General features: G+C 40.5%; 1 protein-coding gene across 4 annotated transcripts in view; it reads right to left on the bottom strand.

Moving 5' to 3' along the window:
* The window catches only part of LOC309523302 (fragile X messenger ribonucleoprotein 1-like), a 201218-nt gene that overhangs the window by 85118 nt on the left and 100086 nt on the right, over positions 1-16014 (bottom strand). For all 4 annotated transcript variants that reach the window (XM_082207094.1, XM_082207093.1, XM_082207092.1 and 1 more), the window contains 3 exons: positions 4380-4473; positions 4169-4285; positions 3131-3301 (listed from right to left, as the gene is read on the bottom strand). In XM_082207094.1, coding sequence (XP_082063220.1) covers positions 3131-3301; positions 4169-4285; positions 4380-4473 — 382 coding nt within the window. The remainder of the gene's footprint in view (positions 1-3130; positions 3302-4168; positions 4286-4379; positions 4474-16014) is intronic.

Below are 16014 nucleotides of genomic sequence, written 5' to 3'. Positions count from 1 at the left end.
GGGAAGTCTCAGGGTTTAAATTAACAGAGATAAATCCAAGCTTTTAATGAAAAACGTATGTAAGGAAGAACTGAGGCATCTGATCAAGGCTTGTATTTTAAAATGAGCTTAAAAGATATATTTGCAGATGCTTGTGTGTTTCATGCCAGGCATAAAGCAGCTGGCTGGGTGCTTTGGCAGTTGTTTATCTTCCTAAACAGGGCCCCTCTAATTTATAGCAGTACCTCAAAGTTGTAAAAGGAAATTACAGGCTGGGAGCAAAGGTTACAGTGATCCTACATATTACAGAATACAATCAAGCTGCAAAAACACTAATTAAGAGTTGGTAAATAGTGAAATTTTTTGTTTAACAGAAAATACCATGTGCCTCCCATCAGACTCGAGCCACATCTTCCTAAGGTTAAATGGCAAGAGCTAATGGGAACAGCAGCTGGCTTGAAAGGGGGTTGTAAACCGAAGAGGCTTCTCTCTGAAGCTGTTTTGAAGCTGTTTTTACTAAGTTCCTTTTTACTTTGAAAAGGCCTTTTCTTCTAAAAATCTATATATGTTATGTATGAAATATATTGGCTTAAATGTAAGTATGCAAAGGATTTAGAAAGTAAGAAACGTTAGATTCTTATGTTAGATTCTTATTTCATTGATGGTGTGTGAGAAGGTGAACCCAAGATCTCTGTTTAAGAAAAAAATTTAAAACCATGAGCCATCTGTTTTAGCCATCTGTTTTGGAGTGAATAGGGCAATAGGGCAAAGATGATCTGATAATTAAGGTGCCTTGTCGAGGCAAATGTAAGATATATGGCTACTTGTCTGCCATTTATGGATAGAAGGAAATATAGCTCTTTGTCTCCCATAAAAGGTAATAGGAAATGGGTGTATCTTTTATGATTGGTTCTAGCAAACAGCCAATAGGAATTTCAACCAGGCTGATTGGACAGAGGCAGCCAAAGGAGGAGCAAGGGGGCTGGGATGAGGAAATATAAGTGCTGGCCATCAGGGCTGGAGTGGGCAGAGCTTTGGTAACCATATACCACTGTGTCTCTCATTCATTTGTCTGACAAATAAATTATTATTTTAATTTCTCTTTTGCTGCGTTGAATATTCCAGCTAAGCGTTAACCACAAGCAGGGTGCTACAGAACAAGATGAATTAGAAAAAGCAACGGGACTTAAAATAACTAGCAAAGCAAATTACCAGGGGGTCTGGATTAATAATAAGAACATAAATCTGTATAAAGATAGTTATGCGGGGGGGGGGGGATGGAAAGAAATAAAAAAAGAACTAGAGACTAGGGGAAAACTAAATCTGTCCCTGTGGGGAAGAATATTGTATTTATCATCAAAATGATGGTTCTCCCCAAGATGCTTTTCCTATTCCAAACACTACCCATAATCAGTGAGATAAAATGTTTTAAGGACAGGCAAAAAGACCTTGCTAAATTTATTTGGCAAGGAAAAAAACCATGCATAAAGTTCAAATTGTTAACAGAGGTTAAGGAGGGGGATTTGCAGTCCCAGATCTCAGATTATATTTTGAAGCGGCATGCTGTGTCATGTGACAAAGACACATGAGAGCAGAAGCAGCAAAGCAGGCTGGGAAGTGTTGGGACTGCACAATCATTTGGGCCTACTAAAGTTATTCAGGCCTAACTGCTAACTGTTGAGTCACTGACATGTGAATTGGCAGCCAGTTTCACTTTGTGCTCTCTGTAAGATGTCAGTGAGAGTCTGTCTGCTTCAGTTGTAAGCAGAGTCAGTATATAATCTCAGCCAAACTGTTTGGAACCATGTTGTTTATGAAGAAGTTTATTTTAATTCAGTAAAGTTTTTATTCTTTAAAACTCTGCATTATTAATTTACGCTGCGCGTCATGCTGGACCTGGATAAAGGATCGGATAGTGCTAAAAAAACACTGAGATATTGGGTTTAGAGGGTTGGGACAATGCTTTCGGCTGGCACGGGTACTTAGGATACGATAAAATGAAATCACATAGGGGATTCATAAATCACATTGTAAGGAAAGCATTGTATAATGTCTGGGAGAGAAATAAACCTTTAATGGTTACAAGACAATGGTAGCTCTCACCCACTGAATTGATAGCAGCCCATAGGAAGAATATGAGCAATGATTGGCCAATTTATAGGGATTTGGTAGAGGAAATAAGTAATTACCCAAAAATTAAAGAACCTTGAAGAAATAAAAAAGATGGGATTAACTTGATTAGAGTATTGTAAATTAAAAGCAGTCTTTGAAAAAGATAAAAGATGGAAGGGTTTTGATAATGAAATATTGAACCTGGAGAAAGAAATCCTATATAATAATCAAAAGACTTTATCCAAAATGTGTAAGTTACTGTTAAATTGGCAGTTAAAAGATGAAGAAATCAAAGACGTTATGATAAAATGGGAACAAGATCTAGGCCACACAATTGAATTGCATAAATGGAAAGAACTATGGACAAAGAATATAAAATTTACAGCTTGTTACTTAATAAGAGAAAATCTCATGAAAATGCAATACAGGTGGTATTGGACCCCTGGAAAGCTGGCAAAAATTAATAAAACTCATAACAAGTGTTGGAGGTGCAAAAATCAAGTAGGAACCTTTTACCATATGTGGTGGGCGTGCCCAGAGATGCGAAAGTTCTGGGACACAACCTATGAGGAGATGAAGAAGTTATTAAAAATTACATTCAACAAAAAACCAGAAGAATTTCTTTTGGGAATTTTGACAAACAATATCCCTAAAGTGAAAACAAGACTATTTCTTTATGCAACGTCAGCAGCATGGAAGCAGCATGGAAGCAAGATCATATACCCACCAAAGAAGAATGGTTGTGCAAACTGTGCGAGTACTTGGAACTCACAAAGCTGACAGATATAAGAAGATATAAATCTAACATCTAAGATATAAATTCTTCCTTTCTGGTGTTTCTGCTTTTACTCCTTTCTTTTTTGCTCTCTCTACTTAAGTTTTTGTATTTTCCTTTTTTGTTTAAGTTTGTGCATTTTGATTTATGTATATGTGCAATACTGTGTGTGTGTGTGTGTGTGTGTGTGTGTGTGTGTGTGTATGGCTGTTAAAGGGTTGCAGTGTCCTAGAATCAGTTTCACAAAAAACAGATGCACCTCACCTCCCCATAAATATGGAATGTACAAGTGTCTTCATCAAGATCTATAGCTGTCACACCCGGTACTTTTCTGGCTTGCTGAATATTAGCACCATGAGTGCCAATGGCCAGACCCATTAGATCTTCACATACAATGAACTGCTCATGAAATCGTGAAGCAAGCTGCCTTGAACTCTGTAGAAAGATGCATTCTTGGTTAGAACTGAAATTCACTCACTGAGAACCCCTTAAAAAGTACCAAATAAAATCACTTAAAGTAGCAAAGCAGTTATGTGCATGTAATCGGCTAGCATTTTAGGGTATTCACCATTTCAAATGTTAAGTTGCGTTCAAATTACCGTATTTTTCGCCCTATAGGACACACTTTTCCCCCTCCAAAAATGAAGGGGAAATGTGTGTGCGTCTTATGGGGCGAATGCAGGCTTCAGGAAGCTATCCGCAAGCCTTGCGAGCCCACGGGAGTTCCCACCAGGCTTGCAAGGCTTGCGGGCAGCAGGCTACGGGCAGATGTCCGCAAGGCTTGCGGATAGCAGCCTGTTCTGGGGGCTGGGGTCAGGGGAAGCTCGGGCTTCCCCCACCCCAGCCCCGCGGCTGGGGGGAAAAATATTTATTTATTTATTTATTTCCCCCCCAAAAAACTAGGTGCGCCCTATGGGCCAGTGCGCCCTATAGGGTGAAAAATACGGTATATGGACTCAATGGTTATTCTTGGACAAGTGAGCCAACTTCAATTTCCAGTAGGTTAAATGGAAACTACAGTAACCTATCTCAAGGGCTATTGCTAGCACTGAATTAAATATGAAAGCATTATCTACCTCTTTGGGACAGAGTGGGCTAATAAGCTAAAATGAATAATATGCCTGAACTGTTTTCAGCATCATTCTCTCAGTATTTTTACTATGGATCATTTCTTTGTTAAATTCTTATTTTTCCATTTCTACATAGAACCCACCAAAAAAGAGACTCTACAGAGATGACTAGTACAACAAATACATTAGTGGAGTTTTATAATAGTTTTTCAGATACAAACTGATACAGTACCTCTAATTGTTTGCTTGCTTCTTCATTTCTCATTATCAGTGATAACTTGGTGCGAAGACTTCGAAAGTGAATATCAATGAGCATATTTGCACGTTTCATTGTTACCTCATTGATAGACTAAAGAATGGGGGGGGGGAGAGAATAGATCTCTGATCACTATCACATTCAATGTAAGACAGTTTGAGTACATCTCAACAGCAGAAATACTTACCAAAATTATAAGTTGATGGGCTTCAGAATCATATGTTACTGAGAACGCCCCAACTGCCTTCTTGAAGTCCTTGTGCGTAGATTCCTTAGCACACCTAAAACACAAAGTACTTAAAAAATTCAGAACTGTTTATTTAATGAAACCATATTGTTGTAAAGCAGTCATAGAACTGCAATGAAAACAAGTATTATCTAGTATGCAATGCACCACAGGGCGAGGAAAGAGAAGAGCTCTGGTGTACTTTTCAACAATGAAATGCCATAGTCTAGCAAAAAAAGCTCAAAGTCATGTCTGCAATGTGACATCTTTAAAAGTGACCAACACTGAAATAATTCACAAGCCTTCACCATTAGGTATGACTTATACTTAAATATTTCTCTTTGGATTTAACTAGTTAGGTTAAACTAGTCGATGTATGCATAGGCAATTAAATAGTGGCAAACACAATTTGACATATTAACTGTATTGCCATAAATAAAATATTATAATTAAATGTCATGTTGCTGTCCACAATGTCTGTCAGGACTTGCAGGAACTAGCTCAGTTGCAACATATTTTTAAACAAATTTGCATTATATCAAGTGTCTCCTACTGGTAAAATAACGAAGAATTTATTATGGCCACAGACTAGCATAAGGTAAGAGCATCTACATACATAAATAAAGCATGCTAAATAGGCAATAGGGCAACTGTAGAAGTAGGGGATAGACATACTCATTCTCTTAATTACGATAGACCAGCATAAGATAAAAACACATAAAAGCACATAAATCATGTGGCACATACCATCCTCCGGCGTATAGCCGCACAATATCTGGCAACTGTGTATGTTATATCCGGGTTTATATCTTGGAGCAGTAAGGAGATATAGAATTGCCCTGTGTGTCCTGGAAATTTGTGTATTATTGGCAGAATAAACCTGGCATGTATATTAGTATAATACTGGCAATGGAAAAAAACCCATGTTCAGTTGTTTCTATGTGCCCAGAGCCACAGGGGCACTTTCTCTCCTCATAAGGTGTCTTCCTAAAACAATATTCCTGGATGGCTGAAGGGAGAGCCTGGCAAAGAGACAGAGTGAAAGCTCTTTGCTGTTTTGGTATTTCAAGATTGGTTAAATATGCCATTGGAGAGGTGAGGTACCTACTGGTTTCACTGATAATAAAATTTGGGGACCTGGCTAGATCTGACTGATGTTCTGTATCAACCACACACAGTTTAATGGTTTCTTTGGCCTGTTCATAGCCCATGCCAAGTAAAAGCTGCAGGCCAAGACCTAGAGTTCTCTTCCATGTTGTTGGAAAGTCATCCTTTATAATTAGGGGGACAAGGCCATATGGGGTATAAATTGTTGGGGAAACCCAGTCAGAAGGGCAGGAAGGAAAGAAGGAAAGAAAGAAAGAAAGAAGGAAAGAAGGAAGGAAGGAAGGAAAGAAAGAAAAGAAAGAAAGAAAGAAAGAAAGAAAGAAAGAAAGAAAGAAAGAAAGAAAGAAAGAAAGAAAGAAAGAAATTGTACCCCGCATTCCCCGGCTGGAGCCAGGCTAAGGGTGGCTAACATCATAAAGCTAACACAATATACAAAGAACATAGAATCATAGAATCATAGAATCATAGAATCATAGAGTTGGAAGAGACCACAAGGGCCATCGAGTCCAACCCCCTGCCAAGCAGGAAACACCATCAGAGCACTCCTGACATATGGTTGTCAAGCCTCTGCTTAAAGACCTCCAAAGTAGGAGACTCCACCACACTCCTTGGCAGCAAATTCCACTGTCGAACAGCTCTTACTGTCAGGAAGTTCTTCCTAATGTTTAGGTGGAATCTTCTTTCTTGTAGTTTGGATCCATTGCTCCGTGTCCGCTTCTCTGGAGCAGTAGAAAACAACCTTTCTCCCTCCTCTATGTGACATCCTTTTATATATTTGAACATGGCTATCATATCACCCCTTAACCTCCTCTTCTCCAGGCTAAACATGCCCAGCTCCCTTAGCCGTTCCTCATAAGGCATCGTTTCCAAGCCTTTGACCATTTTGGTTGCCTTCTTCTGGACACGTTCCAGTTTGTCAGTGTCCTTCTTGAATTGTGGTGCCCAGAACTGGACACAGTACTCCAGGTGTGGTCTGACCAGAGCAGAATACAGTGGCACTATTACTTCCCTTGATCTAGATGCTATACTCCTATTGATGCAGCCCAGAATTGCATTGGCTTTTTTAGCTGCCGCGTCACACTGTTGGCTCATGTCAAGTTTGTGGTCAACCAAGACTCCTAGATCCTTTTCACATGTACTGCTCTCAAGCCAGGTGTCCCCCATCTTGTATTTGTGCCTCTCATTTTTTTTGCCCAAGTGCAATACTTTACATTTCCCCCTGTTAAAATTCATCTTGTTTGTTTTTGCCCAGTTCTCTAATCTGTCAAGGTCGTTTTGAAGTGTGATCCTGTCCTCTGGGGTGTTAGCCACCCCTCCCAGTTTGGTGTCATCTGCAAATTTGATCAGGATGCCCTTGAGTCCATCATCCAAGTCGTTGATAAAGATGTTGAATAAGACCGGGCCCAAGACAGAACCCTGTGGCACCCCACTAGTCACTCTTCTCCAGGATGAAGAGGAACCATTGATGAGCACCCTTTGGGTTCGGTCAGTCAGCCAGTTACAAATCCACTGAGTGGTAGCATAGTCAAGACCGCATTTTATTTTTTTTTTTATAATATTTTTTATTACATTTTTTACAGAAATAACAAAGCAATCAAAGAATAGAAAGAAAAGGATAGGAAGAAAGAAAATAAAAAAGAAAAGAAACACGACCACTTCAATAACTTATTTCAAATTTCCATTGGACTTCCCCCGTCCCCCGCATAATGCATTCTTGACAATAAATTTATCAGCAAATTATACCCTTATTTCGTGTATTTCTTTATATTTTCAATTACAATTTAGATTTAAATCTCTTACTCACCATATACTCTAAAAGTATACCATAATATCATTTTTACCCATTTAAATCTTGGTTCTTTCATAAATCTTATCAAATTTCATAGATAGTTAAATTTCGTTACTGGGGCTAGATTCCCAATCATACGACATCTTATGTTTCATATAACTTATAATACTTTTGCAGATAGTCTTTAAATTTTTTCCAGTCCTCCTCCATTGCTTCTTCTCCCAAGTCCCGGATCCTTGCAGTCATCTCGGCTAGTTCCATGTAGTTCATCAATTGCGAGTGCCAGTCCTCCAGTGTGGGCAAATCTTGGGTCTTCCAATGCTTAGCGATTAGAATTCTTGCTGCTGTTGTAGCATACATAAAAAAAGTTCTATCCTTTTTAGACACCTTCTGGCCGACAATGCCCAGAAGAAAGGCCTCTGGTTTCTTGGGAAAGGTGTACTTGAACACCTTTTTTAACTCATTGTAGATCATTTCCCAGAAGGCCTTCAGTCTTGGGCAGGTCCACCAGAGGTGAAAGAATGTCCCCTCAGCTTCCTTGCATTTCCAGCATTTGTTATCGGACAAATGGTATATCTTAACTAGCTTAACCGGGGTCATGTACCACCTGTATACCATCTTCATAATGTTTTCTTTCAAAGCATTACATGCAGTAAATTTCATACCGGTGGTCCATAACCTTTCCCAGTCTTCAGACATAATATTATAACCAATGTCCTGAGCCCATTTTATCATTGCTGATTTAACTGTCTCATCCTGAGTGTTCCATTTAAGCAGCAAGTTATACATTCTCGATAATAACTTGGTCTTTGGTTCAAGCAACTCTGTCTCAAGTTTCGATTTTTCCACCTGGAAACCTGTTTTTTTATCTAACTTAAAAACCTCATTAATTTGGGCATAATGCAGCCAATTTTGCACCTTATCCTTTAATTTTTCAAAGCTCTGCAGTCTCCAATTACCTCCAATATTTTCTATTATTTCCCAATATTTCGGCCAGTATGCCTCCATATTGGTTGTTTTCCGAGCTTTGGCCTCTATTGGTGAAATCCACCTCGGAGTTTTGCTTTCCAATAAGTCTTTGTATTTTTTCCAGACCATATATATTGCTTTTCTGACAATATGGTTTTTAAACATTCCATATGATTTACCCTTGTCATACCACAAATACGCATGCCAACCTAACGAATTGTTAAAGCCTTCCAGATCTAGGACATCAGTGTTTTCTAGTAAAATCCAATCTTTCATCCAGCAGAAGGCCGCCGCTTCATAATATAACCTTAAGTCCGGCAGGGCAAACCCCCCTCTCTCTTTTGCATCAGTTAATATTTTAAACTTTATTCGGGGCTTTTTGCCCTGCCAGACAAACCTAGAGATGTCCTTCTGCCACTTTCCAAAGCATTCCACTCTGTCCACAATCTGCAAGGCCTGAAACAAAAACAACATCTTTGGCAAAACGTTCATCTTTATAGCTGCGATTCGACCTAACAAGGATAATTTCAGTCTTGACCAAATTTCTAAATCTTTTTTAACTTCTAACCAACATTTCTCATAGTTGTCTTTAAATAAATTCAAATTCTTAGAAGACAGATTAACTCCCAGGTATTTCACTTTTTTAACAATATTTAGTTCTGTCTCTTTCTGGAACCCTTCTGTCTCCATAGCCGTCAAATTTTTCCCTAACACCTTAGTTTTTTGCTTGTTCAGCTTAAAACCCGCCACCCGACCAAATTTCTGGATCAGTTCCAAAACTCTTTTTGTACTGGGTTCTGGCTCCTGTAGTGTTAAAACCAGATCATCTGCAAATGCTTTCAGTTTATATTGTTTCGCTCCGACCCGTATTCCTTGTACCTGCCGATCCTCCCTTATCATGTTCAGCAAAACCTCCAGGACTGAAATAAACAATAAAGGGGATAGGGGGCACCCCTGTCGTGTCCCTTTTTCAATATGAAGTTCTTCTGTCACCACATTGTTCACTATCAACTTAGCTTTTTGTTCTGAATAGATTGCTTCTATTCCATTCTCAAACCCCCTTCCCACTCCCATCCCTTCCAAATTTTTCTTCATGAATTTCCAGGAAATGTTGTCAAAGGCCTTCTCCGCATCAATAAAGATTAACACTGCTTTGGTGTTGATATTTGTTTGTAAAAGTTCCAAGATATCAATAATGTTCCTGGTATTATCAAACAAATGTCTACCTGGGAGAAAGCCAGCCTGATCTTTATAAATTACTTCATTTAGTACTTTTTTAAATCTGTTAGCCAAAATATCTGCAAATATTTTGTAATCCACGTTTAGGAGTGAGATGGGACGGTAGTTCTTAAGTTGAGTCTTTTCAGTTTCCACTTTAGGTATCAATGTGATGAATGCTTCTTTCCACGTATCTGGTGCCTTCCCTCCCCCCATAATCTGGTTGCAAACCTCCTCTAGTGGTTGTATCAAATAGTCTTTTAACGTCCTATAATACTTGGAGGTGAGTCCATCAGGTCCTGGAGATTTGCCTAACTGCATATTCTGAATGGCATCCTCAATTTCCTGTTGTGTTATTTTACAATTCAAGATTGATCTCTTCTCTTGAGGTAGTTCTGGAAGGCCATTTTCTTTCAAAAATTGTTCTATCTCGGCTGCATCCTCGGATCCTTGTGTGTACAGTTTTTTAAAATATTTCTGGAAACACTTTCTAATTTCTCCGGGTTTCTGGATGTTCTTTCCTTCAACTTCTAGATTGGTAACATAATTTAATTTTTGTCTCTTTTTCAACTGCCAAGCTAGCAGTTTCCCACATTTATTTGCCGACTCAAATGATCTTTGTTTCATTTGTTTAATTCTCCATTCCACTTCTTGGTTAATCAGTTGCGCATATTGTGACTGGTGGAATTTAATTTCTCTTAGAGTCTCTTTTGATTTTGGATTCAGTCTTAGTTTTTTCTCACCGTCTCTTATCTTCTCCAATATCTTGTCTTTTTTACCATTCCAGAGTTTTTTCTTAATCGTATTCTGTTGTATCAGAAACCCTCTCATGACAGCTTTACTCGCGTCCCAGATTGTTCTTTTTTCCACCGAGGTATTTAAGTTGATTTCAAAGTAGTCCTTTAAAACTTTTTGGGCCTTCTTTACAATCTCTTGATCTCTTAGCAGGTTGTCATTCATTTTCCATCTGAAGGAATCGGCAGTAGTAAATCTCATTTCCATTTTCAGAGCGTTATGGTCGGAGCAAGTCTTTGGGCAGATTTCTATTTTTGTAGTCTTAGGTGCCAGCCCTCTAGTTGTCCAAATTTGGTCGATTCTTGTCCATGACAGGTGGGCTTCAGAAAAGAAAGTTCCTTCTTTACCTAGGGGGTTTCTCGTCCTCCATAGATCGATTAAATCCATATTGTCAGTTAGTTCAAAGAAAGTTTTTGGTAGTCTTCCATCTTTAGTCAGATTCTGATTCTGTGACTTATCCATCAAAGTAGAGACAACCCCATTCATATCTCCCATCATAATGATGTTGGAATAGTCCAGATAGTCCAGTAGTGTCTCATGTAGCTTCTTATAAAATTCTGATTTCCCCTCATTTGGTGCGTAGATTCCCAATATCAAAACTTTTTCTCCTTGGGTCGAAATTTCAATAGCCAGGATTCTTCCTTGTTCATCTTTAAACAAAAATTTTGGTGAAAGGTTCTCTTTGGCGTAAATCACCACGCCTCTCTTTTTGACTCTGTCTGATGAGATAAATTCTTGGCCTAATCTTTTATTTGTTAACACCTTCCTGTGTAGCCTGGTCACATGGGTTTCTTGCAAACAAATTATATCCAAATTCTCTTTCTTTAAGATATGGAAGATCCTTTTGCGTTTTTCTGGGGAATTCGCGCCGTTAATGTTCCAACTATACAGCTGCAGAGACATCTTGTGTCAATCTGTTGTTACTCTTGTTGGGTGTCTTCTTTTTTGTCCGAATCCGAGGGTGGTAACACTTTTCCTAACTCTGGTGGTGGCCAAATAGCTGCCGCTCCTTTCTGTAAGTCTTCTCCGTGATCGTGTAGGAACTTCTGGCTGTCCTCTTTCGTTTTGATTTTTATCTTCTTTCCTTTGTATTTAAATGAAAGGCCTTGTGGAAACTCCCACCTGTAAGGTATTCCGTTACCTCTCAAAAGTCCAGCTAGGTCCGTGTAGTTAGCTCTTAGGTCTAGTAATTGTTTAGGAATATCCTTGTAAATTTGTGCTCTTCTGTCCTGGATCACAAGTGCTTTGTTAAAATGTAAATCAAGTAGCTTGTCTCTCTCCTGTTTAGTCCTTAAAATGATCAAACAGTCTCTAGGCCTGTCCTTCCCGGCAACTCTTCCCAATCTAAATGCAGTCGTTATTTTGAAGTCTATGTCTTGATTTATACCCCAGAATTTGGAAAATTCTGCCGCTAGAAAGCCAGTCAAATCCTCTTTCTCAATCTCTGGGATAGAGCGTAATCTCAAATTATTTTCCCTGTTTCTCAATTCCACCAAAGACAGGTAGGCCTGCTGGTCCGTAATATGTTTGTGGAGCGGCCTAACCTCTCCTTTCAGTTCCTCCACTCCTTTGGCTGCAGCTTCTGCTTTCCCAATCGCAGCCTCCGCCAATTTTCGATTTTCAGATGTTACGTCGTTTAAATTACCAATATCTTGTGAGTGCTTAGCCACCTGTTCTGAAAGTTTGGTAATTGAGGATGTGGCTAAATCAATTTTTGCAGTTTGATCATCCACTTTTTTATTCAAAATTGCGAATTGTTGTAGCATTTCCTCTAGCAAAGTGTTAGATCCTCCAGATGCCATATCCTCACCTGTTGGTTGTTCAGCTTCTTCAGCTGGAGTTGTTGGTGAGGGTGCAGTCTGTAAAACAGCAGGGACTGAAGATCTACGTCCCTGAGAAAACAGGGTTGTTTGTGTCAATTTGCCTTTCCCTGCCTTCGACGCAGCTCTTGTTTTCACTCTGTCGCTCATTCCACACCTGTCTTTGGATTCAAGGTCAAACTGTCAAAAGTTTCATGAGAAAGACAGGCCTTGGAGTAAACAATCAAACCACAGAGAGACAAAGCAAAGTTGGTTCCCAGAGAGTTGTAAATCCCAAACTCCACTAGAGGGAGTAATGTTACAGTTCAGGAAAGAAGAAACAAAGTTTCAGTCGCCATTAAAGTTCCTTCAGTTAGGTAAATTAACAGTAATCCTTGGAAAAGACCTTTTCCCTCTGGCAGAGCTCTCACAATGTTGCCACAAGTTTCTTAAAAGGTGCAAAGTACAGTTGTTTAGTTGTATCCAACAGTAATGCCTCTAAATATCCATTTCAGATTTGTAAATGTATCCGCAAAATAGCCTTTTGTCCCGCTGCAAGTCCGGAGACTGGGGGTTTTAAAATCTTTAGGATTTTTAAAAGTCTAGCAGAGGAGAAAGTCCCCAGATGAAGTACAGAAAATAACAGGAAAATAAAAGTAACTTGCCTCCTTCAGTTTCCGACTTCTCTAGGCGTATGATGTCTCTCACTTTAAAAGCCTCTCTGTGCTGCTTCCAGCTTGTCAGATCTTTGCCTTTGATCACTAAGCATCATCGGGAGACGGACTTCCCTTTTCTCGTCTCCCGCTTTCAGCCAAATTCATAAATTTATAATCCAATTTTGAGTAAATCTTACTCACGAGTAGTTGATTTGTAATCCAATGTAGAAGGAAGAAAGGTCGGCGCTCATCAGTAACAGCCGCGCGGCTTCACTCCCGCAGAAAGAGCGATGAACCCACAGCACCGCTTCCCCTCCGCGCTTCTGGAACCCCTTACGGGGTCCCTTCTTCGTTTCGGGGGTCGCTCTTGGTGCCCGCCGGATCCCACGGCCACGAGCTCACTCTGCTCGTGGTTTTTCTTAATGGGTCGTCGCTTTGCCGCAGCGAACGACCCTTTTCTGCGGAGCCCCTCTTCGCAGCGCAAAGAGGACCGCCATTACTTGCTTCGCGCCGCCTCCGGAAGTCCTTCAAGACCGCATTTTACCAGCTTCTTTACAAGAATATCATGGGGCACCTTGTCAAATGCTTTGCTGAAATCAAGGTAGGCTACATCCACTGCGTTCCCTTCATCTACCAGGCTTGTAATTCTGTCAAAAAACGAGATCAGGTTAGTCTGACATGACTTATTTTTCAGAAATCCATGCTGACTATTGGTGATCACAGCATTCCTTTCTAGGTGCTCACAGACTGTTTGCTTAATGATCTGCTCCAGAATCTTCCCTGCTATTGATGTCAGACTGACTGGGCGGTAATTATTTGGGTCCTCTCTTTTCCCCTTTTTGAAAATAGGAACAACATTTGCCCTCCTCCAGTCTGCCGGGACTTCGCCTGTTCTCCAGGAATTCTCAAAGATGACTGCCAGTGGTTCTGAGATCACATCTGCCAGTTCTTTTAATACTCTTGGATGCAGTTCATCTGGCCCTGGAGACTTGAATACATCTAATCTAGCCAAATATTCTTGTACTATCTCCTTAGTTATTCTGGGCTGTGTTTCCTTTGCTGAATCATTTGCTTCAAATTCTTCAGGTCGGTCATTGTCTTCTTTATCGGAGAAGACTGAGGCAAAGAAGGCATTGAGGAGTTCAGCCCTTTCTGTGTCCCCTGTTTGCATTTCACCATCTTCTCCTCTGAGTGACCCCACTGTTTCTTTGTTCTTCCTTTTCCTACGAACATACCCATAAAAGCCTTTTTTGCTGCTTTTAACCTCTCTAGCAAGCCTGAGTTCATTCTGTGCTTTAGCTTTTCTGACTTTGTGTCTACACGTGCTGGCTATTTGTTTGAATTCCTCTTTGGTGGTTTCCCCCCTTTTCCATTTTTTGTACACATCCTTTTTTAATCTTAATTCAGTTAAAAGTTCTTTAGATAGCCACCCTGGTTTCTTTAGGCACCTTCCATGTTTTCGTCTCATTGGTATTGCCTGACGTTGTGCTTTTACTATCTCCGTCTTAACAAACTCCCAGCCATCATGAACTCCCTTTCCTTTTAGTATTGCTGTCCATGGGATCTCACCCAGCACTTCCCTAAGTTTTATGAAGTCGGCTTTCTTAAAGTCAAGAAATTGAGTCCTAGTATGCTTGGCTGCTACTGTCCGCTGTATAGTAAACTTCAGAAGAGCATGATCACTCGCACCTAATGATCCTTCCACATCTACCCCACTAACCAGGTCATCAACATTGGTTAGGACCAGGTCTAAAATGGCTGTTCCTCTTGTTGCTTCTCCCACTTTCTGGACAATGAAGTTGTCTGCAAGGCCAGTGAGGAATCTGTTTGACCTTATGCTCTTGGCTGAGTTTGACGTCCAACAAATATCCGGGTAATTGAAGTCCCCCATTACTACTATCTCCCTTCCTTTTGCATGCTTGGCCATCTGTTCCAGGAAGGCATCATCTGTGTCCTCCGTTTGGCTTGGGGATCTATAGTAAACTCCCACAATGAGGTCTTTGTTATTCTTCTCTCCCTTAATTTTGACCCAAATGCTCTCACTTTGGCTTTGAGGTTCTAAATCTTGGATCTCTTCACAGGTATACACACCCCTGACATATAACGCCACTCCTCCTCCTTTCTTGTCTGGTCTGTTTCTCTGAAATAGATTGTATCCCTCCATTATTACATTCCAATCGTGGGACTTATCCCACCAGGTTTCAGTGATGCCTATTATGTCATATTTAGTTTGCTGTACCAAGAGCTCAAGCTCATCTTGTTTATTTCCCATGCTTTGCGCATTAGTGTACAGACATTGAAGTCCATTAATCATTCCCCCGTGTCTCTTATTTAAGGATTTTTTCCTCCCTCCACTAGGTCCGCGTGCTGTTTGCTCCATTTGGTCTATGACATTTGGATGATCATCTTCATTAATTGATAGACTCCTACCTTCAGGAGCACTGTCTCCCTCCCCCACATTAGTCAGTTTAAAGCCCTCCTGATGAGGTTTCTGAGATTTTTGGCAAAAACATTTCTCCCAACCGTTGTGAGGTGCAGCCCATCACTTGCCAGAAGTCCATCTTCAAGAAACTGCAGTCCGTGATCTAAGAATCCAAACCGTTCCTGTTTACACCATTTGCGAAGCCAGCTGTTCACTTCCACTATTTTCCCCTCTCTCCCTGGGCCACGTCGTTCAACTGGGAGGACAGACGAGATGACAATTTGTGCATTTAGTTGCTTCAATTTCCTGCCGAGAGCCTCGTAGTCTCTTTTGATCTTCTGGAGGCTATTGCTTGCAGTGTCATTGGTTCCCACATGAACCAAGAGGAAGGGGTATTTGTCAGTGGGTTTTATGATTCCTTGCAGTCGTTCAGTTACATCTTGGATCTTAGCCCCGGGGAGACAGCACACTTCCCGAGACATCTTGTCAGGCCCACAGATCACTGCTTCTGTTCCCCTCAGTAGGGAATCCCCTATCACCACTACACGCCTCCTCTTGGGTTTGGTCGGGGTTCTTCCGTGAGCTGTCCGTTCCAAGGTCGCCTGCACATTCCCTGAGGACTGACTTTGCTGCTCGTCTTCATGTACCTGATCGACTGTAATGAGGGAGAGATCCTCAAATGGAGTCTGCTCTTCGTCTTCCATGCTAGGGGAGAGGACCTCAAAGCGATTGTGTATTTCTAAACAATCAGAGTGAACCCTGGGCCTCCTACTTCTTTGAGTCACGTTTCTCCATATATCTGGCTCCTGTGTTGGTGAACTAGCCTCCTTCTCAGGGGAGT

The sequence above is a fragment of the Podarcis vaucheri genome (assembly GCF_965113315.1).
Source record: "Podarcis vaucheri genome assembly, chromosome: W".
Taxonomy (NCBI): domain Eukaryota; kingdom Metazoa; phylum Chordata; class Lepidosauria; order Squamata; family Lacertidae; genus Podarcis; species Podarcis vaucheri.
This window is presented reverse-complemented; position numbering and strand designations above follow the sequence as displayed.